This window comes from Taeniopygia guttata, chromosome 18, assembly GCF_048771995.1.
Source record: "Taeniopygia guttata chromosome 18, bTaeGut7.mat, whole genome shotgun sequence".
NCBI classification, from domain to species: Eukaryota; Metazoa; Chordata; class Aves; order Passeriformes; family Estrildidae; genus Taeniopygia; species Taeniopygia guttata.
This window is the reverse complement of record NC_133043.1, coordinates 1,930,237-1,955,439: the sequence shown is the minus strand read 5'-3', so window position 1 is coordinate 1,955,439 and position 25,203 is coordinate 1,930,237. Positions and strand designations below refer to the sequence as shown.

Here is a 25,203-nt window from a genome sequence, read left to right as displayed (position 1 = left end):
TCCAAACCAAGCAGAGGTTAACACATTCCTGGGAAATACATTAAATGTAGCGCGCACCAGTCTTCCTAATGGAGCGTGGTGACGCTCCCTCTCGCCCTGGATCACTCTGATAACCATTGGAAGTCACCATGGACTCCACATTAATTTGCTCAGTAACAGGCATTTAGGCTTGATGCATTTACTGGGGAAAGAGAGTGGCAGGAATAAGTAAATAATATCCAAACATTTCATCTCTCCCAGCCAACCAGCCCAGCGAGGGAAGGGCGCAGCTTTTAAACCAGTAACTACTTATCACACCTTTCACAGCACAGGAAGCTGCTGGAGTTGTGATAAACATGATCAAACTATTAAAGTAAGAAATATCTGGCCGTGTGGTTTCCGGGAAATGGTGCCTCAAACTAACCACGGCTGCTGCCGGCACAGACGGCGCTGCAGGGACTCCTGCAGCCCTGGGGGTGCTGGGTGCAGGGAGGCAGCTCAGAAACGCACTCAGAGGGACAGTGTTCCCTTAAAAACCGGCAACACAGCACCCTCCATTTTCAGAAATGCTAATGAGCTGAGCTAACTGCAAACCTGCAGCAGTTATTAATTGCCCAGAGCCTCGCACACCTCCAGCCCAGGGAAGGGAGCTGCCGAGCCAGCTCGCCGTGGCAGCGATGCCCAGGCTCTGGCCCGGAGCTTGCAAACCCACGTTCAAAGACACAACCTGCTGGTTGTGAGAAACCCTGCTGGTTTCATCCACCTTTGTCTGCCTAAAGAGCAAGTTGTGCCCTGGCAGCCGCCCTGCCCCAGAGCCGTGGCCCGGCCCCGCTCCTGCACTGGCTCCCGTGGCTGTCTGTTGAGCTGCACTTCCCCTTTCATAAATCACATTTTGCATTCTGAGCATGCGTCTCCTCTTCCATGCCATTTTTGTTTTCAGATAACCATTAGCTTAATTAATCAAGGGAAAAGCATCATTTCTGATCGTATGTTCTGATCCTGAAGCCTGGGATGGCAGGGAAACACTTCCCACCAACCCATCCCTGTGCACCCCCTGGTGCAGAATGGGGTTCACCAGCACCTACCCCAACACCACTTCTCCAGCACCCTCAGCACGTCGCCCACAGAGCTCTGGTGACACGTAGTGTTGATTAAAACCCTCTTAACATTCAGCACAGCCATCAGGCAAACGTTGATTTCAGTCAGAGTTCACCATTTCCACTTGCCCTGGGTGCACAAACCACCAGCTTTGGGGCCTCTGTGCAGGCAGGTGAACATCACCCAAGTGTCCTTTGGCTTTGGAGCACCATCCAAAACTGGGGCAGAGCCAAGCTGTCAGCCCTGACCCTGCCCATGGAGCCACCTCCCCAGCGCCATTCCCACCTCAACCTGAGCTACCCCAGAGCAAAGCCTGCATCTGCAGCAATGTGCCCACAGGCGGTTGTCCCACTTGGGTACAAGCCTCTTCGGCTGCTCCAGCTGGGACAATGGCATCCACACACCCAGTGGTTACTTTTCCACCAATTCAACCCAAACCACATTGGAAAAGTGCTCCAGCTCTGGCATAACTGCTGCAGGAAAGGCCTGCATTGAATGGCACATGCAGGGGTTCCCACTGTGACCCACACCTGGCTGGATGCTGTCCCACCTCCCCACAGACACCACAGCACCAAGGATTTACAAAGGAACCATTACCAAGATGAGTTTGGAGTTTGTGTAAATGAAATGGCACCTGGGAAGCCCGGGTGGCCCAGAAGTGGGCAACACAAGATGGAGGGTTATTTGTGCTGTGGGAACAGCACTGCCCCATGCCTGGACAGACAGACACTGTGACAGCAGGACACAGGGCTGTCCCTCACCCCACGGCTCCACCTTACCCAAACCAATTCAATTTGCTTCTCACAAGTTCACGGCTCTGGTCCACACACATCAACAATATTTCAACCAAGACCTTTGCTGGAGGAGACCTTGACTTTGACCGAAAGCCCAAGAGGAGACAGGCTGGCAGCAGAGCCAGTTTTGCCGGCAGCGGAGCCAGTTTTGCCAGCACTAGGTTTGGGAGGGTGGCACTGCCCAGGCACTCAGCTCTGTTTGGGGAGGTAACAGGGGGTCGCTGAGCACTGAATCTCAGCCACCACACTGTAAGCCCTCTCACAAAGAATTAGCCCTGCGCTGTATTTCCAGTAGACTCCAGCAATTATTAATCTCGCTCAGAGACAGTGCAGCTTTCTTGGTGGAATTTGGACCATATTCCTTTCTGGAGACATTCAGCTTCTTATCTAACTGGGACCCTCCCCAACACTGCTGGGAAGGAAACCATCCCCCATCCCTGTGCCACCTTCCCAGCCTGCTCTTCCACAGCTTTTCAGGTTCCCATCACAGACCTCGCCCAGCCAGCCCTGCCCTGGCCCTGCTGGAGGGAGGCACCACACCTCAGGCTCTTGCGGCCTCGCTGCCCACCCACGGCACAGGGTGCCCTCAGCACTGTGGGCACAACACCCTGGGGGTGAAAACTGAATTCTATTCAAAACGCTGCACCTCAGACCAAGTTTTTTAACCTGCAGGCACCGGCTCTGGGGCAGCCCAGCTGCAGCCAGTGCAACAGGGACCTGCCATCCAAAATGCTGTAACAAACGCACTCCAAATCCCAGTAGTTATTGTAAAGGTTTATAGTCCTTTGCCATGATTGCATGATACATTTCTTCCCCTGTGACACAGCCCTCAGACCAGGATGCGCCGCTGGCAGCTCGCAGCAGCTGGGTTTTGCACTCCGATCTACACTAGCTGCAGAACATCAAATGCACTTTCAACATCTCCATTTAATATTTACATTCAAGCAATTAATAATTGGAAGCTTATAGTTTAGACATTTCTAATAGCAGCAATTTCTATAATAGCTCATTTAGCTTTAGATAACGATTTTTTTTGCACATAGAAACACCACATGTGTACAGTATCAAAAAATATATACGGGATGGTCCTGCGGGTCGTGGGGAGGGCAAGGGACCAAGACTAACAAATGCTCAATGGTTAAAAAGGAGAACAGAAAATAGTCGTTTGATATAGTTTATAAGGTGATCTAGGGACTCCATAAATCTAGGCTTTATATTTCATTATATAAATACCTACAAATAAATATATTAGCGTGGCCGGGGAGCGACCAGCTTTCAGCTCAAACAATACATTTCAATAACACCACGTACAAACGGGAGCAAGAATCACTTGACAAGTTAGCACTGTTAAAATATAATACTATAACTCTGAGTAACTGGCGTGTCCCATCCTTGTGTATCCCATTGCCTGCAGGTCCTGGAGCAGCCCCCAGCTGCGGGGTGGGAGCAGCGGCGAGGTCACCCCACGTGGCAGGGATGGCCACCGTGCCTGGCCCTGTCCCCTCGGTGTCCCCTCGGTGGAGACGGCGGGCTCGGCCGCCGCGGGCGGGCAGCGGCACGGGGGCTCCGGGCAAGGGGCACCAGTACCGTGGAGGGAGGCGGTGGGGCCGGCGGCCCCGGGATGGGCGGGCAGCTCCCACGGGGAGCGGCTGCCACCCCACCTCACACAGTCACGTACTCCTTGAAGGTCACAGTCAGGCAGTTTGCGGTCACATCTGTGATAATTATATTCCCAAAGAAGGGCTTGAACTCCTGCAGGGACTCGGCCTCCTCCTCTTCCTCCTCCTCTGCGGCCTCCTGGGGCTGCGGAGGCTCCGGGGCCGGTTTCTCAGCCGGTGGCGGCGGCGGCAGCTCCGGCTTCACCTGCGCCAGGGCCAGCTCGCCCTCCGCCCGCGGCTTCACGCAGCGCAAGTCTATGGGCTCGTCCAGGTCCGAGTCCAGCAGGATGACCTCCGGCTGGGTGGGCGGCTCCGGCCGCTCGGGGCCCGGGGGGCTGAGGCAGGTGGGGGCACTGATGCTGCGGGAGGTCAGGCGCTTCTTGCCCGGCTCCCGCTCGGCGTGCGGCTCCGACAGGCAGCGCTTCCGCGAGCTGCCGCTGGAGAGGTTCAGTCCCATGGAGGAAGGGCTGTGCTCGCACACGGGACTCAGGGACCAGGGCACAAGGTCCGGCTTGGTAGTGAGCTGCAAGGGCTGCTCCGCTGGAGGAAGGGGCAGCTCCTTGGCCAAGGGAGTCTTTTGGGGACCTTCCTCCAGCTCCGCAGGGGGCTGCCGGCTCTCGCCCTCTGCTTTACTCAGGGCGTTGCTGCCCACCACCCTGTCCTCCCCCGGCTTCCTCCAAGCCTCTACCTTCTCCTCCCCACCCTTCTTAGGAGTCCTCTCCTCCGCAGCCCGCTTCCGGGGAGGCTCCCCAGACTTGATCTTCACCGCCTGCATGCCGTTCTCCATGTACTTGCTCATCACAATCACAATGCGCCCATTCTTGTTTTTGTTCTTGACGATCTTCATCTTTCCCCCAAGGCCATTGCTGGTCACCCTATCCCGGGGGGGCGGCCCGGTACCACTGGACAGGTTCTTCTCAGCTCCATTTTTACTCTCTGCTGTGATGCTCTTGACTGGGCCCAGCAAGTTTTTGGCTGGGCCGTGAGCCCACTTGTCTGGGTGAGCAACCAGGGGGGCCTTGTTATTGTCCAAGCAGGCCTGGCCCTGCGGCTCTTTGCTGCTGGGCTGGTAATGGGGCTCGTACATCTTGGGGTCAGGCTGGTAGTGGTGGTGCTTCTTGCTGTTCAGCTGGTAGTAGTACTTCCCTTTGCTGTGGGACTGGTGCTTCATGCTGCTCTCCTTGCCGTTGGGCTGGTACTGGTGGTGCTTCTTGCTGTTGAGTTCATACTGGTGCTGCTGGCTCTTGCCAGAGGAGCCGAGGTCCAGCTTGGGCCTGGTGTCCACGGCCGGGTCCTGCAGACCCGTGAGGATGTTGGAGCGGCGGGCGAAGGACGGAAGCTGCAATGCAGAAACAAGAGCTGCGGTCAGACAGGGCAGGAGAAGCAGGTGCCAGGTGCCAGAGCTCCGGCAGTGCCCCCGGCAGAACCCCCACCCTCCGGCAGCTCTCCTCACGGGATGCTGCATCCCGGGGCACCGCGTCCTCAGGCAGGCGGCCCCAGCCCACTCCAACTCAGAGGCTGTGCATTGCTCCAGATTAATGAAGCAATGAAAAGAAGAAAAGCCCCCTTCAATCAGCTGTCTGGGAACGGGGGCCGAGCGGGACCGCCGCTGCCGAGCCCGCGAGCAGCCTGCTAATGCCAGCCGGGCACGGGCACGGCGGCTCTGCGGCACGCTCCAGAGGGGAGGGAAGGGGGGCTGGGGCACCCGCTGAGCTCAGTGCTGGGGGTCCCCGGGGCGTTGCGAGGTGCCCGGGCTGCGCAGGCTCCTCAGCATGATGAAACACGATGCAAGCGGCTCCCCGGGGACGGCCCGCGGCAAAGGGCGCGGGGGTGCGGGGCTGGGCGCCCGCGTTACCTGCACGACCAGCGGCTTCGGCTTGGGCCCCCGCTTGCGGTATCCCATCAGCTGCTCCTGCCGCTCCCTGCGGGAACACAGCGTCACGGTGAGCCCGAGGGCGGCACACGGACCCCCGGCGCCACCCGCCCCGCACGGCGGCTCCGGCGGTAGCAGGGACCCTACGCGGGCCAAGGGAGGGGGCAGCGGGAGGGGACCGGGGCCCGCAGGTGGCAGCGGGCCGGGGCATCCTGTGGAAGCAGCAGGCGCCTTCCCCGCTGTTGCCTCCCCGCTGTGGGGAGGGGCTGAAGTTCACAGTTTGCGCCAAAACACTCCAGGAAATAAGTGCGCGGAAAGAGAAAAAAAAAATTAAAAAGGCTTAAAAAAAAAAAAAAAAAAAAGAAAAAAGAAAAAAAAAAAAGCCGAAGCCCGTCCAAGCGCAGCAGCAGCAGCAGCAGCGCCGCCTCCTCGACTCGCGGCGCCGAATCCCGGGAAGAAGGAGCGCGGCGTGGGGGGGCACGGCCGGGGGGGAGCGCGGCGTGGGGGACCTTGACCCGGAGGCGTCGCCCGGTGGCCCCGCGCTGCCCGCCCCGCCGGGGCCGCGCCCCCCGGCCCGGCCCGGGGCCGCCCGCGCCCGCCCCCGCCGCGGCCCCCGGCTCCGTGACGCATCTGCAATTGCGGGAGCGGCGTGGAGCGGGGGTCCCGCCGCCCCTCCCGCATCCCCCAACCTTCGCCGCTCACCTGTTCTGGAAGGCGATGAGCAGCCGGGGGTCCAGGATGTTCTCCTCCGGCTCCCACGTGTTATATCTTGGAGAGGGGAGGAGAGCGGCCGTCACCGCGGGGCCCTGCCGGCGGGGCCGGGGTCCCGGGCACAGCCACCCCGCAGCACCGGGCCCGATGGGAGCGGGGTGTGGGGCTGGGGTCCCGGGGAGGGGGATGGGCGATGGGGGCCGCGGGGACGGTACTGTTTATTTAGCGCAGTTATTATTCCGGAGGAATTCCAGGCATGTCATGATGAAATTTTCCAAATCCCCTTTCCCGGACCCAGGAAAGCGGCCGCGGGGCGGAGGAGGGACCCGGCCGCCGCGTCCCGGACCCCCCCGCGCCCCCCCGCCCGCACTGTCATGCAAACCCCGAACGCTCCGCAGCGGCCGCGCTCGCTCCGGTGCCGGTGCTGCCCCCGCCTCGGCAGCGGCTCTCGGGGCTGCGGGGCGACGCGGACGATTTTTGCGGTTATTCCCCCTTTCTCCCCCCTTCCTGCCCCCCCCTCCCCGCTCGGTTCTGCAATATGGAGCCCGACTCCCGAGGAGGGAAAGGGGGAAGGAGCCATTTTCTGGTGCACATCAGCCGCCGCCTGCTCGGCTCCCGCCGCCGTCACCGCCGGGCCCCGCCGCCGCCTCTCGCCGCCCCGGCCGGGGCCCTTCCCAGAGCCCCATCCCCGGCCCCATCGCCGCCCGGTGCCGGTACTCACTTGGGCGACCATCCCCTCCATTTCACCAGGTACTCGACTCTGCCCTGAGCGGCGCGGGAGGCAAAGACACGGCGTCAGCGGGAACCGCCACCCCCGGCGCCCCCGGGCCCCGCCGCCCCCCGCCGCCGCCCCCCGCACCTTTCGGATCCGCTTCTTCTCGATGCTCTCCACCGCGAAGACGTGCTCGCCCACCGCCGGCAGCTCCATCCCGCAGCCGGGAGGGGCCGGGCCGGGCCGCGCTGCAGCCGAGCTGGGCTCGGGCTCCGGCAGCTCCCGCCGCCGGCCCGACAGACACTGAGCGGCGGCACCGCAACCGTGCAAATCCCGGAGCGAGACGTCAGGGAGGCGGCGCCTCCCGGGCCCGGCTGCCCGTCAGCGGCGGGGCCGGGGGATTGGCGCAGCCCTGCCGGGGAGCGAGGCGGGGAGGGGGCGGGCGGGGGCCGGGCACGGCGGCGCGGGGAGGGGGGCGCGGGCAGCCCGGCTCCCGCCCCACGCGTGACTCAGCACGGCCCCACGGGGCTGGCGGGGGGCGGCACAGCCCGCGGGGCAGGTGCGCGACCCGCGTCCCGGGGGAGAGCGCTCGGGCGGAGGGTCCGGCCGGAGGATGCGCGGCCGGACGAGCGCTCGGGAGGGCTCCACGCTGCGCCACGTCGCGCGGTGCCCCGGGCCCGGGCGGCGGCGGCGCCCACCCCCGGCACTGCCCGAGCCGCCCCCGCTGGCCGTAGGGCCCGACCCTGCCGGGGAAGCCCCGGTCCCGCTGCCCGGCGGGTCCCGCGGCCGCGGGGCGCCCGGCCCGGGGACGGCCGGCGGTGGCTGCAGCGGGCCCGGGCCCGGGGCAGGTGGCGGCGCTTTCCCCGCCCGGTGCCGGAAGCCGCGCACAGCGGCGGGGCCGCTCGGGGAGCCCGGTGCGGGCGGCTCCGCGCACTCCGTCCTCGTGGGGCGGCTCGCGGGGAGCACACGCGTGTCCGCGGCTGCCAGCGGGGCCACCGCGCGCTGCTCCGGGAAACGTGGCGGTGCCGGGGCGGTCGGCACCTTCCCCCGGACAGGTGGAGCGGGGCCGGACACCGTCCCGGAGTGAGCCCCGTGCAGCCCCCGCCGTGCGGGCCGGCGGCTCCGGGCCTCCCGCCGCCGCTACGGGAGCGCCCCGGGCACCGCAGCCCCGGGGCAGGACGGCGGGGCCGCGGGCACGCGTGGGGTGATACTCGGGGCGGCAGGAGCCTCCGCGCCCGCTGACAACGGGGCCGTCCCTGGGGCTGGCGTGGGGTCTCGGTGCCGCCGTCCCCCTTTTCCCCCCGGGCTCTGCCGGGCCGTGGCGTCCCCGCCGGCCTCGGACGGGGCGATCGATCCCCGCGGGGCCGCGCCCCCCGGGAGGTTCCCGGCAACTTTCGCCGGGAGCGGCGGGGCTGAGCTCGAACGGGGCCCGGAGCGGCTCCTTTGCCGGGGTCGGGCAGCACCCCGCTCGCCCAGGACGTTCCCCGTTGCCCCGGGTCGGTGCCACCCCGGCCCGCGGGCTCGCCCGGGCCCGGAGGTGCGGAGGCACCGCACGGGGGACACACCGGGAGGCACCGCTGAATGTCACCGCGCCGCAGCCCCTAACAAAGACGCAGCCGCCGCGATCGCAGAGCCGAGCCAATAAAAAGCAAACTGATATTACAATTTTGATTTCCCTGGAGGGCCGAAGGGGCTTAATGTAAGAATTATTATCCATTGTGAACAGCAGCCCAAGGAAAACACACACAGGAAGATTTAATTTTTTTTTTTTTTAACTTAGCGGTTTTCCTAAGAAACATACATTCATTGAAATTTATGCCAGCGGAGTTTGTTAACCCTCCCCTTTGACATTTCCAGCTTCTCCTGTTGCCAGAGGAGACAAACCGCTAATGCTCGCAATAAAACTAAATGCCCAGGGACGAGCACGGTTTGGTGCGATTCCTCCCCAGCCTGGGTAAGCTGCAGAGCGCGTCCAGCTCCGGATCCCGCCCGGCTGGAAAAGCTCTGCTCTGCCCAGGACTCAGTCGGGAATAGGTGATGAGGAGTGCAGAGTTTGGCTGGCTGCATATATATAAAGTATAAATTAAAAAAAAAAAATTTAAATGTGTGACCAGATATCCTTGGCATCTTTTAGAACCTGTCTCAGGAGCAATACAAGGGACTGTTGATTAATTAAATAATTAAATAAATAAATAAATTAGTGAAACAACACTGAAAAGCAGTATTAAAAGCATTTTAATCGCTGCCTGGTCCCTGGCTCCCATGGCTCAGCAGCAGCTCCCATCCTTCGGGTTCCAGTAGGATCTTCATCTGCTTTCTGTTACGGGGCTGATTGCCCGTGATTCACAATAATGATGGTAATGGTGGTGATTTTCTGTCTCTTACCTTGCTCAGGCAGCAGCAGTTCATGAACTGATACATCTTTCTCTTTGCCAGGCCCAAAGAGGACACCTTATTTGAACCACAGAAAACAGCCTAAATAAGGAAAGTGGGAAGCGTTTCCAACTGTTGCCTCTTGCGGACTGGCTGGGGCATATCACGGGATGAGCCGAGGAAAAGGGTTTCCAACCAGAAGGAACAGGAGCCGAGTGCTGCCTTTAAAGCCAGCAGAGGAGTGGGTTGGCCCCGGGCACTTCCTTGCTGGCTGCTGGTGGATCAGGCAGGTACGAGGCACAGACACACCTTCCTCTCCTTCCCCACACCCTGGCCAAAAACTCAGCTTGCTCTTTCTCTGCAGAGCATCAGCAGCTGGTGCTGCTGCTCTCAGCAGCAGGACTCTGTCCCCGTGGAGGGCTGGGGGCTCCAGCCCCCGTGTGCCTGATCCCGAGGTGGGGCTGCTGGGTGCAGCTGGAAGACAAAAGCTCCAGCAGCCAGGGCAGATGGGCTTCCCGCAGGTGATGGGAACCACACCAAGGTAATTCCCTCTCCAATACTGCCTGGCCGTGTTCCCCCCGTTTGCCCAGAGCTGATGTCTGTGTTTGTTCTTTTCATCACTGTTTATAAAGTTCTCAGCCTGGAGCTAGAGCCAGCTCCGTGGCAGTGCCTTGCCTGGGGTGGGTGCTGCCCCTCCAAAAGATGCTTCTCTTTCCCTCGCCCCAGCAGCTCCTGCAGCCCCGCTCTGGGTTTGCCATCAAGCAGCGCTGATTGCACATGCCATCATCTCTGATGTTACTCATTAGTCTGTATCATTATTAGCAATTCAAACCAGCAATTCTTTTCCAGCTGTAATCCTCCAGCTCCATCGAGGCGACTCCAAGGCTGCAGTTTGGGTGCTCACCTTTTCCTCCCCTCTGCCCCAGCAAGGCTGGCAGCTCCTGCTCAGTCTGCGAAGCCACGAGCGCTCCAGGCTGAGCACCAAATAACAACAGAAAGTTAATTCACGAATAGTTACAGCGTTTCCTTCAAGGCCACTCTCACAAGGGGCCAGGCACCAACTTTGCCATGTCCTTGGAGCAGGGGGGAGGGCACTGGCCCCATTCATCCCTACCTGGCCACCCGCAGCCTTGGCCAGCTGGGCTCCAGGATTTGCCCTTCTGCTTTTGTCAGCTCTGGCTTGCACTGGAAGTTGTGGCCAGTCTGAAAAACGGATTATGACACAGCCCTTGCTGAGGTCAACACTGTGCTGGAGAAAGACAAGAAAAGGATGAGTAGGTAGGCTTGGAAAAAGAGACAACAAAACCAGCAAATCCACAAAAACCTAAACCCACCCACCCAATCAATAGGATGCCACGGAGTACGATGTGAACAATGAAACCCTGTTCCAGGTTGCCAAGGCAAATCTGTCAATAGAGTATTGAACAAGCAAATCTGACTTGCAATTATTGTCTCCTTCTAAATACAGGCTGCCCCTCTGCCTTGCAGCTCAGCCCCAGTGCTGCTGTGGGGAAGCTCAGTGACTGCTGGTTCAAAACGGTGAGGGAAGAGTCAAGCCTGGCAGCTGGGCTGGAATTTACTCCAACACATGCACGAAAAGCCCCTGGAGCATCCCCACCACCTTCACTGCAGCAGTTGAAGTGACACGTGCCCTGCCCCCAGTGTAATAGGCAGCAGCAAAAAACCCTTTGGAAAACTGTTCACCCTTTAAAGCTTTCAGTAAAATATCCAGTGCCACAAAGCACACACAGGTGCCCACACACCAAGTGCCCAGCATTTTGTAATGCTTGGGAAAGCACCATGAAGAGCCTGAGCACTCGAGGCTGGGGCTGTCAGTGTGGTGGCCTTAAATCCAGCACAGCAGCGAGGTCTGGAGCTGCCACCACCCACCCAGAGGCAGCAGCAGTGGGAAAATCCAGCGGCAAAACCACCCTGAACTGGGTCATCACGTGGAAATTCAAACGGCTTCACAAGAGCATCGCTGCTGCTGCTGCCATGGGGCACATGGGGCTGCCTGAGGTGAATTCCTTTTCCTGGTGCTGCTTCCAGCAGGAGCCAGAGGAGGTTGTGAGCGGAATCTTCAGGAAGGAGGCACTTGCAGGAGCACACAGCGTGCTTGCACAGCAGTTGAACACAGCCCAACGGAGCAGGTTTTGTGTAGCTGATGGAGGGGCTGAGGCACAGCGGGCACCGGGCAGTGCCACCCAGAGCAGCTGTCTGGGGGCATGGCTGGGCTCCCCTCACCACTGGAGCTCAGCACGAATGAGGCAGCCCCAGGGAGGGCAGCGCCCAGAGCAGGTTCTCGGGATGCTCGGCTGGGAATAACCCCCCTTCCCCAGGGCTCTTTTCTGTTGTGCCTTCCCCCCACAGCTTCAGGCATGGGTGCCAGTGAGGGAGCCTCAGAGACCATCTGTCTTTAATCTTCTTAGAGCCAGGCAAGTCGGGAGAAATTCAGAGGAAAGAGGCGCTGAAGTCCCTGTGTCCCTGGCTGTGACAGCACGGGGCTCTCGGCACGCAGCTGGTGGGAGCAGGTCCTGCCTGCCCCACCTCCTAAGAGCAATGCAAGCTGCTGAGACACCAGGCAGAGTGCTGGGAAGCACTCCCACCCCCTGGAGCAGAGGGAAACAGGAACCCCTTCCCCATGCACCGCAGGGAGCCCGGTACCCTCCTCAGCCCATCCTGCCCTGCCCCTTCCTCGCCACCCCCCTCAGATCCAGCAGCCCTGGAGAGGCTTCTCCAGCTCTTCTCCCTCTTACCGCCTGAGCTGATGCTGTTCCTGGACAGCTGAGGGTGATGATGGGATTTTCTCCATCAGGCTGGGGCTGTGTGTGTCCCTGCATGGCTGCACCCAGCAGCAGCAACTCCTCAGGTGCTGGCATGGCCCCAGGGCCGCTCCTCCTGCTGACCTGCAGCACCCAGTGCCACTTGTCCCTCCTGGGCAGGAGCTGGGCTGGCAAAAGGGACCTGAACACGCAGAGCCCTGGTGGAGCCCATCTCACAGCCAGCTCCTCCCGCCACCCAGCCACGCCAGCAAAGCTCCCTGGGCTGCAGGAGCAGCCACGAGCCTTCCTGGCTGCAGGGGAAGCTGGGCTGGTCATGCCAAGCTGTTTCAGCACAGAGATTGATTGATTGACTGATTGATTGATTGGTTTGCTAAGATTACAGCCGAGGACAGCAGCAGCCCTCCCATGCTGGGATCTGTGGGTGCCATGAGCTTTTCTGGCCCTGCTCTGCTCCCACAGCTGTCTGTGCAGCACCTGGCACTGCCAAGGCTGGAGCAGCTGCCCTGGCAGAGCAGTTGGATGCCGTGTTGTGCTGATCTGAAGTGCCAGCCTGGCCCCCCGCCCTGGGCAGAGATGAGGGCAGTGATGCCCACAGACAGAGCTGATAAGTGCTGGTTGGGGCTGGCACTGCCCGCGGAGCTGTGGGGAGAGCAGCAGTCAGGGCCTTGTCAGCACATGTCCTTGCCTCGTGGCCCGGGCATGGCACAGGGCAGAGCTGGCACCTGGGCAAATCTTCCAGCACGGAGCCCAGCCTGGGCTGAGCCTCTGCGGGCACTGGAGTGCTGCCCTGGGCACAGGGACCCCCGGCTCTGGGGTGTCAGACCCCCAGGACCCACCCCTCGGACCTGGGGTCCTGGCTGGGGCACCATGAGCTGTGGCTCCTGCAGAGCAGCTGGGATGGGCGCTGGGCTGGGCTGTGGGGTGTGGTGGGGTCCTGTGGGTGGCTGTGGGATATTGTGGGGTGCTGTCCTGGGCTGTAGGGTACTCTGGGGGCTGTGGGATGCTGTGGGTGGCTGTAGGATGCTCTGGGGGCTGTAGGATGCTCTCGGGCTGTGGGGGGCTGTGGGGGCTGTGGGATGCTGTGGGGGCTCTGGGGGGGCTGTGGGGGCTGTGGGGTGCTCTGGGGGGCTGTGGGGGCTGTGGGATGCTGTGGGGTGCTCTGGGGGGGCTGTGGGGGCTGTGGGGTGCTCTGGGGGGCTGTGGGGTGCTGTGGGATGCTGTGGGGTGCTCTGGGGGGCTGTGGGGGCTGTGGGGGGCTGTGGGGTGCTGTGGGATGCTGTGGGGGCTGTGGGGGCTGTGGGGGCTGTGGGGGCTGTGGAGTGCTCTGGGGGGCTGTGGGGGCTGTGGGGTGCTGTGGGGTGCTGTGGGGTGCTCTGGGGGGCTGTGGGGGCTGTGGGATGCTGTGGGGGGCTGTGGGGTGCTCTGGGGGGCTGTGGGGGTTGTGGGGGCTGTGGGGGCTGTGGGGGCTGTGGGATGCTCTGGGGGGCTCTGGGGGGCTGTGGGGGCTGTGGGGTGCTGTGGGTGGCTGTGGGGTGCTGTGGGGTGCTCTGGGGGGGCTGTGGGGGCTGTGGGGGCTGTGGGGGCTGTGGGGGCTGTGGGGGCTGTGGGATGCTGTGGGGGCTGTGGGGTGCTCTGGGGGGGCTGTGGGGGCTGTGGGGGCTGTGGGGGCTGTGGGGGCTGTGAGCCGGGGTCTGTCCTTAGGAGAATGGCTGTGGGATCCCTGTTGGGGCCAAGCTGGGAGCTATCGGGGTGGATCGGGCAGCTTTGCTCCGTGCAGCCCCAGCCCAGAGTGCTCCTGCACGGCGGCCAGAGGCTCCAGCCCTGCCCTCCTCCCCTGCAGCCTGGCCACTGCTGGTGTCCAGTGGCCACCAAAAGCACCATGGTGGCCACCAAAAGCACCATGGTGGCCACAAAAAGCACCATCGTGACCACCAAAAGCACCATCGTGGCCACCAAAAGCACCATGGTGGCCACCAAAAGCACCATGGTGGCCACCAAAAGCACCATTGTGGCCACTAAAAGCACCATGGTGGCCACCAAAAGCACCATCATGGCCACCAAAAGCACCATGGTGGCCACCAAAAGCACCATGGTGGCCACCAAAAGCACCATTGTGGTCACCAAAAGCACCATGGTGGTCACCAAAAGCACAATTGTGGCCACCAAAAGCACCATGGTGGCCACCAAAAGCACCATTCTGGCCACCAAAAGCACCATCGTGGCCACCAAAAGCACCATGGTGGTCACCAAAAGCACCATCGTGGCCACCAAAAGCACCATGGTGGCCACCAAAAGCTGTCTGGAGGCGCTCCGGGCTCCCCGCTCGGGCCGTGCACTTCCCTCCGCCTTCCTCCCCACTGCGGGGCGGCTTCCAGCCCACCGCCTGCCCTGCCCCTTCATCCCCTCCGAGGATTGAACCACATCTTGATCTTTCCAGAGGTCCCAGAAGGGTTTCCTGGCTGCCTGTCCCCCCGCCACGTGCTGTGCTGTCCCTGGATCTCCGTGCTCCAAAGCGGCTTAGTCGGACCCGAGTGGAGCTGCGCCAGAGCCGTCAGGAGGTGGGTGCTTTGCCTGGGGAAGGAATCTCAGGTCTCTGCAGGGCACAACCTCAGTCCAAGGCGCTGTGGGGGCTGCCCTGCTCCTGCTGCTCTGCAGTGTCGGAATCTGAGGGTATTGGTGATTCCGAGATTGTAGAAAGTCTCTGTCTCTCTGCCCCGTTGCCAAAGAAGAAGCCATAATTCGTCTGTGCTGTTTTCAAGGTTGTTTATTTTTGCTTATCTATAACAAGTTCTGCTGCCCTGCCGCAGGTCTGTCCTGCAGGGCAGCGTGTGGGGCTCTGCCCTCAGTGGGATGGTACAAACATTATATACCAGAAATTACGTGTACTATATTTACAATAATGTGCCAATATCTATCATCTGCGTTGAACAGTGTGTCCCCAGCCTAAACCAATAGAAAAATGCCAACATCACCAAGAACATGGAGGTAAGGAAGAAGAAGGAGGAAGAACAGGATCAGGTCCACTTTCCTCCATCTTAGAACTCCTGACCCCCCTGTACAAAGTAAAACCTCCCTGTAGAGGTGTTAAAACCCCCCTGTACAATACTAAAAAATTTTACCCTCTAATTTGTGACTACTTTTACTATACCATCTAACCCTCTGTGACTGCTTGTTCCACCTTTAAAGTTGATAATTCATTCCATGGTTCAAACTCAAGATCACAGCTGTTTTCAGCTGCTTGCCAGGGTCTAAAATGCTTCTGACCAAGGCCTGGAACCTCCAAAAATGTCTGAGGGACATTTTGAGTTCCGACACTGCAGGGCTTGGCCATCGATTCCGTGGCTGGGGTGGTTCAGCACCCACACCCAGCACAGCCCCGTAATGCTCTGCTGCTGCCCAAAGCTCAGCCCGGGGCCTGGAGGACATTTTCACGGCCTGTGAGTTCCTGAAACCCAAAGGCTGAGGATGTGTGAGCCCCTGGCGTGGGCTGTGGCGGGCACTGCTCTGTCACACGGGGGTGTGTGGCTGGGAGCAGCCACAGCTGCTGAGTGAGCACAACTGGAGACACAGCGGGCGCTGACTGGTTAGACTGGTCCTCCAACCCCTGCCCTTCCTTGGCCTGCCCGCAGTTGGTTAAACAGAGCCAACGCTTTGGTGAGGGACTCAACAGCTCCCAGGATCCTGCCCCGTTCCTGCCTGGCACAGCGGTGCCACCCCACAGTGACGTTGTTCTGGGCTCTGCGGTGCCACTGGCTGACCCTCGGCTGCTTCGCTCAGGTGAAGGCACTGCAGCCAAAACTGCAATGCACCCATGGGAGACGGCTGGTGAGCAGGGCTGGGGCTGCTCCCTGGAAAGCTGCAGCCCATCTTCCTTTTCACTTCCCCTTCTCTCAGGCGGCTGCGTGTGCCCTGGGCAGCTATTTTTAGGCTGCTGCTCGCTGTCTGCTTTCCCCTGGGGATGTGAGCAGGTTCTGGGAACTCCAGCTGTCTCTCGGGCAGCACGAGAGATGCTTCCTGAGCTGCCTCCTTCACTCCCCGCACATGGAGTGCTCTGCCACTCCCCTGCAGCTGCCCCAGCGCTGGGCACGGGGCTGGATGCCCATGGCAGGAGCACTGGCACTGCTGAGGGCAGTGGGGGGGTCTCCTGTGCCAGGGTGATGCAGATGCTGTGCCAGGCAGCCGGGATTGCAGGGCAGAGCTGATTCCTGGGGCTCTGTCACTGCTGTCACCACAGCTGTCCTGAGCCCCGAGGATGTATGGCACAGGCAGGCTGGTGCTCCTGGTGCTGCAGGGGACATCGGGAGCCCTGTGTGACCCAGGGCTGTCTCAGACTCCCCACTGCAGCCACCTTGCCCAGTCACCCCATCCCTGCTCCTGACCCCATGTCCAGTTTCCCGGGCCCTGGCACAGTCGGCCCTAACCATGGGGGCACATGTCACCTGTGCCACAGCCTGTGGGGGCCACCTCAAGCCTGGGTGGGGCTGGCATGGAGATGAGGAGCTGCTGGAGCCCTGCAGTGACAGGAGCCTCTCCTGGGGGTGACACTGAGCGTTCACTTGGGTCACTTGGTTTCCGACACACCCTGTGGGCGGGTGCATCCTCCCCCTGGCCCACCGGGCACTGGGCATGGGGGGGCTCTCAGGGCTGGCAGTGCCAGTTGGCCCCTTGTTTCTCTGCCCTGTGGCACCTCTGTGAGCAAAGCCAGGGCTGAATCAGCCCTGCATCCTCTGTGTGCCCCGCCGGGTGCGAGCTGTGCTGTGCTGCTCTGGGGTCTGCAGGGTTTGGGGGGTCAGGGACATGGGAGGTGACACCTTGGAGCACAGGGCAGGGATGCAGGGCTGACTGAGGCAGGATAGGAGCTGCGAGGGGCAGGGATGGGGATGCCGAGGGGCAGAAGGAGTGGGATGAGCTGCGGAGTTCTTGGGCACCCCAGTAACTGGGGAGGACGCGGAGCTCTTTGCTGCTCAGCCCCAGCTCCCTGAGCACGGCCGGGGGTGCCCGGGGCACCTTCCCGGCGGCAGGGACAGCCCCGGGGCGGCTCCAGCCCCGCGTTCCCGCAGCCCATCTTTGGGCTTTGGCTGCAGCAGGGCCATAAAAGGCAGCGTGGGGAGGGCGCTGGCGCCGGGCCCGCGGCATCTCCGTGTGCCGGGGCATCCCGGGGAGCCGCCGCCGGTAACCGGGGCTGGGGCCGGGTCACCCCATGGGCAGCGTGCTCCGGCTCTCCCCCAGCCCATCGCTGCCCTGTCCGTGTCCCAGCGGCCCTTGGAAAGGGCCAGGCAGCCCCTGCCCCCCTGAGCAGAGCCCACCCCAACAGCCGTGGGTGCCCGGGGCACCGGCTGGTCCTGCTGGGCACGGCCAGAGCTGGCACAGCCCGGACGGGCACAGCTGGCTGCGTCCCCAGGGCTCTCCCGGGGGCTGGGGGTGCAGAGCTGCTGTTCTCCACTGTCACCCTCGGGCAGAGGCGGTGGCAGCGGCAGCGGCAGTGACGGGGGCAGAGGCAGTGGCAGTGCGGGCACAGGAGGCACTGCAGGTGCCAGGACCAGAGGGACTGGCACGGCTGCTGGCACGGAAATGAAATGAAATCCAGGCTGAGGCAGCTGCAGGTCCCTCCGGGGGATGCTCGGAGGCGCTGGAGGGGCGGGATGGGGCAGCAGGAGCCCGGGCAGAGGGGCAGGAGCAGCAAAGCTCACCCACAGCTGGGCACAGAGGGGCAGGAGCAGCAAAGCTCACCCACAGCTGGGCACAGAGGGGCAGGAGCAGCCCTGTCACCCCGCGGGGGCTGATTCACGGGCAGAGCCGAGCTCTGCGCCCAGTGGGTGTGAGCCAGCCAGGAGGAATGCGAGGAAGACAAAGGGTGAGGAGGAAGGGCGATTCCCCAGGTGTCAGGGTGGGCACCACTGAGCTGAAGGGCAAAGTGTGAAGGCTGGAGATCTGGGGCCAAGCGTTGGGACAGGGTGGGAGGGCTGTCCCCAGATTACATGCCCTGGGTTCTGAGCTGGGCCGGGCACAGGCTGGCAGGCTCTCCTGGCACAGGGAGCTGGGGCAGCAGGGCTGCAGGGCCCCTGGGCTGGGGCTGAGAGGAGCCTGGGCACTAACTGTGCCCTTCCCAAGCCGTGGCCTCAGCACTCAGCTCCTGTCCCAGCACACCCAGCAGCTTCCTTACTCCTGCTGCAACTTCTCAGAGAGTTTGGCAATGCAGGTGTGTACCACTGAGCCCAGTGCAGCCATTTCAGACCTGGTGTTAGACAAAGCAGCGTATATCTCCTTTAATGGCACCTCCCCACCCCCTGGGTCGCTGCCACAGGGTCTGGGGGCTCAGCCTGTCCCCTGTGCCACAGAGGATGCAGGGCTGATTCATCTTCTGCCTTGGCTCTTGCTTACGTATGTTCACTCTGTTCATTCCCTGCATGAGCAGCTAAATTAAGCCGAGCAACAATGGGCCATCGATTATCCCATTATATTTCCATCGGGCCTGCCTTCCCGGTGCTTGTGGAAGGTGGCACACGTGGCCTCGCCAGGGGCTGGCTGCAAAGAGCCCCTTGCCAGGTTCTGCTCTTGCCCCCGATGTCCCCAGACCCACGGCCCCACTCTGGCCACTGCCCAGGACGATGTGGCAGAACCCAGGTGCCAGCACTGATGCACCTGCACGGGGAATGTCCTTTGTCAGGGGAGCCTCCCCACCCCAAGGGCTCTCAGGAACCATCCCAGCTCTGCTCCAGCCATTTGCACAGACCTGGGGGCTGTGCCCTCTCTGTGCCTCGCTTTCTGCAGGGCTCTATCCCCTCCCTGATCGTCCCTTTCTTCCTGTGTCACTTATTCCAGCCCTGCTTTCTCCCAGGCCTTTTATGATCCAAAAGCTGACAAGCAATTATTCAGGAGCAGAGAGGCTGACCCTGTGGAGCCTCCTGGAGTGCCCCGCAGTGCCACCGTCCTGGCACGGCTCTGCCCCAGCGCTCCTGGAGCTCGGAGTCCCCTCCCAGCCGCAGTTTGCTGGAGAAGGGCTGGGTCGGGCCGTGGGAGCAGGGTGGGCATGCCGGGGTGACCCGGGCAGTGCCAGGCAGGGCTGGCAGCCCAGGGAGGGCCCCGCTCTGCTCGCTGCACAGGCGGAGTCTGTGCCCACTCCCCGCTCCGGGAGGGCTCTGGAGCCGCTCAGGAGCGGAGGGTGACGCTGCTGTGTCTGCCCGGGGATGCGCCGGCAGATCCTACCTGCGTCAGCAGCTGAATTCCCTGCTCCCATTCCCGCTCCGGCAGCGCCTTAACCCTTTCCTGCCCCTGCAGCCGCAGCCAGGGTGGCTGTGACCCTCCGGCCGTGGCAGCCACAGCCGCCCTGTGCCCGGCCAGGAGGGGTGGAGGGGATGCACATCCCCCAGCTGTGCACCCCGGCTCTCCTGCGCCCTTTCCCCTTCCCCAGCCCGGCCGGGGCGGTGCTGCCCGGAGCCGGCACGGGTTATCTGTGCCGCTTTCCCGGCGCTCCTGCCGCTCTCGGCATCGGCATGGGGCGGTGGGATCACCCCGGCAGACGGCCTGAAGGGCAGCTCCTGTTCGGGTGTTTGCAGGGTTTCCAGCACGGCTGGAAGCTTTTCACTGCCCACCCTCACCCGCAATATGTGGAAATAGGGTTCCTGAAACCAGGGCCCGGCTGCTGGAGCCGATTCGGGCTGAGCAGCCCTCCTGGCAGCTGCCTTGAGCAGCGTGAGCGGCACCAAAGGCTCTGTGCCTTCATCCACAGCACGGGCTGTGCTCAGTGAGGAGGGCTCGGGGTCAGGCAGGGGTTGGGGTCGCCGTGCCAGGTGTTTGCCGTGTCCCCGGGCTCTGGGACAGCCCCGTGTCTCCCCTTCGGCACATCCCCATCACTCGGCACCTCCCCGGCCGCCCCTGCCCCCGCCGAGGTTAGTCAAGCCCTGGCTGCAGACAGAAGGAGCTGAACTTGTTTGTGGTTTCTGAAAGACAAACCCGAGCCAAACAAAAGCAAAAATCCCAGGAAGAGTTCCTAGGCTGCTCCTTCTCCTGCTGCTGCTTTGCCACATGGAGCAGGAGCTTCAGCAGGGCCTGAGCTTGCTGAGTTCAGAGGGACCTGAATTCAGGTGTATGGGAGCACTGGAGGGCTGGGAGCTGCCAGAGAACCCCTCACGGCTGCCAAAGGCACCACCCAAAGCCTGGCTGACTCCAGGTCCCCTTGCTGGGATGCCTGAGCTGTGTGGGTGCTCACTCCTGTGGTTTTGGGAAGGACTGGGTGTGGGGCTGAGCCACCTGCAGCAGCAGCAGGAAGGGCTTTCCCCACCCGTGCTCACTGCCCAGGGTGGGCAGCTCCAGCCCGGCCGCTCCTCGCCGCAGTCACCGGCAGCCCCACGGCTGGCACCGCTGGCACAGCTCCCGCTGGGCTCTGCCGGGGCTGCCCCAGCCTCTGCTTTTCTTCCAGGAGCCCTGAACCCTCATCGCGAGCTGTGGTTGTGTTTAAAGGAGCCGCAGCAAGGGCGGGCAGAGCCCGGAGCGGCGCTCGGGCAGGGCCGGCCGGTGCCCGGGGCAGAAGGTGCCCGTGAGCTCCAGGGCCGGCCCGGTCTGTTTTTATGGCCCAAGCACAGCGACCCGGGATTAATCAGCCAGCCTGGGAGGACAGGCTGCGTTGGGGTTGAAATTCTTTAGTGCTTGTAATAACTCCGGTGAGTCTCTTTGTTCTTGCGAGCTGTAAGTTTTCATTTGACGGGCAGCGTCCTGTGACAAAAGAGCCAAACAGCCACATCCAAACACACCCAGCCCTGGGATGTGGCACCTGCCGCTGCCACACTCCCGGGTGACAATTTCCCCAGCGCAGCCACATCCAGGGGCAGTTTGGCCAGAGCTGTGTGGTCAGCACTCAGTGCCAAGGACAAACGATGCTGTCCCCTCCCGTGGGACAGCTCCAGGCCCTTCCCAGCCCGTGTGTCCCTCTCCGCTGTGCCCTGTGCCCGGTGTCCTGGGCCCATCCCGAGGTCAGGCGTGCTCTGTCCCCTTCTCCGTGCTCTGTTCCCGTCTCCGCAGGCTCCAGGAGCGGTTCCCTCCGGGATGCTGGAGCACAGCGTTCTCACCGCGGGACAGGGGACTCGGCTTTCGTTCCTCCCTGCTCCCCTTCCCCCCGGCAGCAGGATGTGTCAGCTCAAGGCTGAGGCTAAAGAGGCTTACAGGGACTATTTACCTTCGCGAGGGGCTAGTTTCAGCTCTCAGCTGCTGCTAACGCAATGCTCGGGGCAGCACTGAGGAGACGCCACATGAGGGTCCCTGCTCCTGGGACCCACGTTCCTCCTCTGCAGGGACCGAAGCTTGGCTGCTTTCTTTATTCCTTTGGGTTTTTTTTTTTTCACATGGCAAAGAATGTCACAAAGGAGAATTTTAGGGATGGGTTAGAAGGACCTTTGAAATGCCCAAGGTTGCTTCCAGTGCTATCCTGGACACTGCCAGAGGCCTCCAGGTTGGCTCCAGTGACCCCGTGTCCCCACAGAGAAGCTCAGATGGTTGTGGCTCTGCAGTCTGAGTTAAATAACGGCAGCACAAGTCAGTGACAGGCTGAGACTGGAACTGGATCACTGGGATATGAGCGCTGCTGGTCCTTGGGGACCAACTCCATCCCTTTGTGTCCCTAACTAGGGCAAAGTGGGGTCAGTGTGTGCCAGGGGCATGGGGAGCTCCAATGGGGAGCACAGGGACAGACACCTGAAGTCTCCTGCTGGCAGAGGGACACTTAGGGGACACCAGGCATGGCAGAGCAGCCAAGGGTGGCAAATGGTCTCAAGGATGCACACCCAGAGCTGAGCCCTGCTTTGAACAGAACCCAGCTTATTCCACATGCTGGAAAGCTGCAGTGCAGAGTCTTCAACGAAACAGATCCTGAGCGATTTCCACATTGCTGAATGACATTTTAATAGTGGAAAAATAACGCTCCAAATTATCTACTTCATCTCTTCCTATTGTCTTTTACTGGCTGGGAACGAGTGCTGCAGCAAAACCAGCTCTGGCCCTTCTGGGAGGGGTTTGCTGGTGCCTCCCAGTCCACGGCAGGCAGTGGGGAAGCAAGGAGGGGATGTTCTCCTGTGCCCACTCCTCCAGGCCTGGCAGGGCTGCCCACACCTCGTACTGCTCCTGGGGGGCTCTGGCTGCCCTGGCACCAGGAGCAGCCACGGTGCTGCCAAGGACTCATGGCCATGCCTGTGCCACACGGGGCTGGCAGGTGGCAGAAGGCAGCGTCTGCCTCCTGCTGTCCCCCTGGGGAGCTGGCACCTGCCCCTGTGCCACCAAGTCGAGCTGCAGGAAGATGCTTCTGGCATTTTCTGCTGTGTGCTTTCTCTCACCTGAATTCAGCCGCTGCCACTTGGAGCCTCCACGTGGATGGAGCCACCGAGTGCTGCCACAGGTGCCCAGGAGCAGAGCCTGGGGACAGCAATGCAGCCCTGGCACCCAGCACGTCTCTGAGTGGCTGCAAAAGGGGCAGCTAAAGCTGGGGGAAGGTGTCTGCTGTCCCCAGCCTGCACAGCAATGAACACACAAAAGCCTCACACCAACTTTTATTATCACTGAAACATAAATTTCCACAAACTCCCTGCCCAGAGAAGAGCAGCTCCAGCCCTTGCACGAGGTGTCCCTTGCCACAGCCCAGCTCGCCCCTGCAGCCTCGGTGCCCCGCAGCCAGGCCGGTTCAGAGCTGTGCCATTCCCAGCGGGTTTCCCCACTGCTCCCATCCAGGGGAAGGTTTTCATCCTCTGCCTTGAAGGCACACAAGCTGGGAGCTGAACTGTCCTTCTGCCACCCAACAGCCAGGCCTTGGCATGCTGCCTTCAGTGGGTCAAGGCTCCTTCCATGCAGGAACGCCGCGTGCTTTTGGCTGGCGCTGGTTCACTTCCCAGCAGGAACGGGGCTCCAGGACAGGCTGTGGGTAAGGCTTTGCAGAAGGATTTGGAGAGAAATGTGCTTCTCAAGTGCAGGAACCCGCCCAGCTCTGCCCGAGGACACGGTGGTTCCACACGTGCTGCTGAGGGCACGGACACTCCTGAGGCAGGGCTGGGAGTCAGCAGCGTGGAGGGAGTGAGAGGGAGCAGGGCAGCCAGGGAGGGCTGCAGAGGGATGCAGGGAGGCACAGCCCGCTGCCACCTCATCTCCTTTTCCACCCCCCCAAGGAAACTGCTCCCCTGGCTCTGTTTGGCACACACACTGGCTCAGGACATGCCTTTGGAGGCCACGGAATTTGGTAAGAACCTTTGGCAACAGGGCTCAAGGCCCCAGCTCCGCTTCTGGCTGGCAAAATTTATAGCAGACATGGGGAGAAACACTGTCCTTTCAAAAACAACCCAAGGGAAACCTTTATCAGACATAGCTCAGCAAAAATGACTGCAAGAAAGCAGGTTTCATTTTCACTTTGGGATGTGGAACAGGGAGCACTCCTGGCACTGACTGAAGAGCCTAAAACCCACACAGAATGTATGTGCCACAGGCTGTGGCAGTGACAGGCAAGGACAGTAAATATTCAGTAATTGAGGAGAGCCAAAGGAAACACAATGGGAAACATACTGGAAACAACAGACTAAAGTACTAAAGTCTGCAGCTGTCAGCATAAAGAAACAGCTTTGCTGTAATGTCAGAGAATCACAGAATGGTTTGGGTTGGAAGGGACCTTAAAGCTCATTCCATTCCACCCCCTGCCATGGCAGGGACACCTTCCACTGTCCCAGGTTGCTCCAAGCCCTGTCCAACCTGGCCTTGGACATTTCCAGGCATCCAGGGGCAGCCACAGCTCCTCTGGGCACCTGTGCCAGGGCCTCACCACTCTCACAGGGAAGAATTCCTCCCCAGTATCTCATGAAGAAGGAAACTTTGGGCAATGTCTGTGAAATACCCTGACTGAGAGCAGCTGTGCTCTGAGACCTGGGGCAGTCCATTTTCTATAAAAATGGGAAAAAATCATGCCAGCCAGTGTATCCTATAAAACCAGAAAAAGCCAGAGAAAGACTTCGAGGTGACCGGTCCTTCCTTGCTGACAAAGCAGATACCTGCCCTGCAATCCCAACTGTCTGCAGTTTTATTTTTGGCAGATTATAATTAAAATGGCTTTTATGGCTTTAAAAAGAAGCCACAAAGCTGCACGTTTTGGTTGAAGCAGAGAGGTGTGCTCTGGGTGAGGGGACAGTGGCCTTAGCCCTGCTCCTGCCACCTGCCCACCAACACTTCTGGGCAGCCTTGGCTCCCTGGAGTGTTCTTGTTTCTCACCAGCAACTAAGAAAGTTCTGGTTGCTAACCAGTCCAGTCCCAGAGGCAGAATAAAAAGTCCCTGTTAAAACCTAGAAAAGCTTGTTTCTAACAAAATCAAATCCAACCAGAGTTCCTGGGTCAACGCCTTTCTCTCAGGTTCCATCACCCATGCAACGGAACTTCCCCTACAGAGCAGTTTAATTCCTCTTCCATTCCACACCTTCCAGTCTTCTCAGGAGTCTTGACAAGCTATTCCTCCATTTCTTTAACATTTTTTCCTCTGCACATCCTTCCTGCCCTTCCCTTCCGCCGTCGCACCCTGTTCCTCTCAGCTATTTTCGGAAGGCAAAGACATCCCGTGTTTTCAGGCCTTTCTTGCCTTCACTTCCTGGTTTAGGAGAAGACACTTCCACCAGGCCCCCGTACGGGCAGCTCTCGGACTCGGGGTGGTGGCCAGAGCACTCCACGGCGGGGATGAAGCCGCTGTCCCACATGCCTGTCCCACACAGCTTGCAGAGGTCGTGCAGGCTGCAGGGGATGCGGGGCAGCAGGTGGAACTGATAGAGCAGACTCCTGGCCTGGAGGGAGAGAGGGAAAACAGTCACCCCTTGCCAGGGACCAGCACGGAGGGCTGAGGTGGCCTCCCACACAATCCTCCTGTTTGGCTGCCTGGGCTTCAGCAAACGTGTGTCCTGCCCGACACCTGAGGGTTACTGAGGCACTGGGGACAGTGGCAGGTCACAGGGACTGCCACTCACCACAGCTCATGCCGTGGGCCCAGTCACTGCCAGCTGAAAGGGAACGGGCACCATGGCACCAGCAGCTCTGTCTCCATTTCCCTGAGCAGGTTATCCAAAGGAGGGTTATCCCAACCACACTGCCGCCTCCCAGGCACTCAACAACTACCTCCTCCTGCTGCAAATCTTGTTTCCAGGCAAACACAGCATCCCACCCAGCGGCCACGGGGATACAGGAGATGCAAAGCTGAAGCAGCAGTCCCCATTCATTT

General features: G+C 61.1%; 2 protein-coding genes and 1 long non-coding RNA gene across 5 annotated transcripts in view; 1 reads left to right on the top strand and 2 right to left on the bottom strand.

Moving 5' to 3' along the window:
* Window positions 1-2,632: 2,632 nt before the first annotated feature.
* On the bottom strand, window positions 2,633-7,178 carry CBX4 (chromobox 4). The gene is made up of 5 exons (XM_030287195.4): window positions 6,973-7,178; window positions 6,835-6,878; window positions 6,105-6,170; window positions 5,385-5,451; window positions 2,633-4,868 (listed from the first exon to the last, which is right to left on the bottom strand). The coding sequence occupies exons 1-5, from the start codon at window positions 7,039-7,041 to the stop codon at window positions 3,534-3,536; spliced, it is 1,581 nt and encodes a 526-aa protein (XP_030143055.4). The 5' UTR covers window positions 7,042-7,178; the 3' UTR covers window positions 2,633-3,533.
* Window positions 7,179-7,262: 84 nt separating this feature from the next.
* On the top strand, window positions 7,263-10,631 carry LOC121470872 (uncharacterized). The gene is made up of 4 exons (XR_005982086.2): window positions 7,263-7,384; window positions 9,262-9,488; window positions 9,563-9,739; window positions 10,048-10,631. It is a non-coding gene; the product is annotated as an uncharacterized lncRNA (long non-coding RNA).
* Window positions 10,632-22,501: 11,870 nt separating this feature from the next.
* The window catches only part of TBC1D16 (TBC1 domain family member 16), a 32,575-nt gene continuing 29,873 nt past the window's right edge, over window positions 22,502-25,203 (bottom strand). For all 3 annotated transcript variants that reach the window (XM_030287368.4, XM_030287369.4, XM_030287370.4), the window contains one exon: window positions 22,502-24,772. In XM_030287368.4, coding sequence (XP_030143228.4) covers window positions 24,527-24,772 — 246 coding nt within the window. In that variant the 3' untranslated portion in view covers window positions 22,502-24,526. The remainder of the gene's footprint in view (window positions 24,773-25,203) is intronic.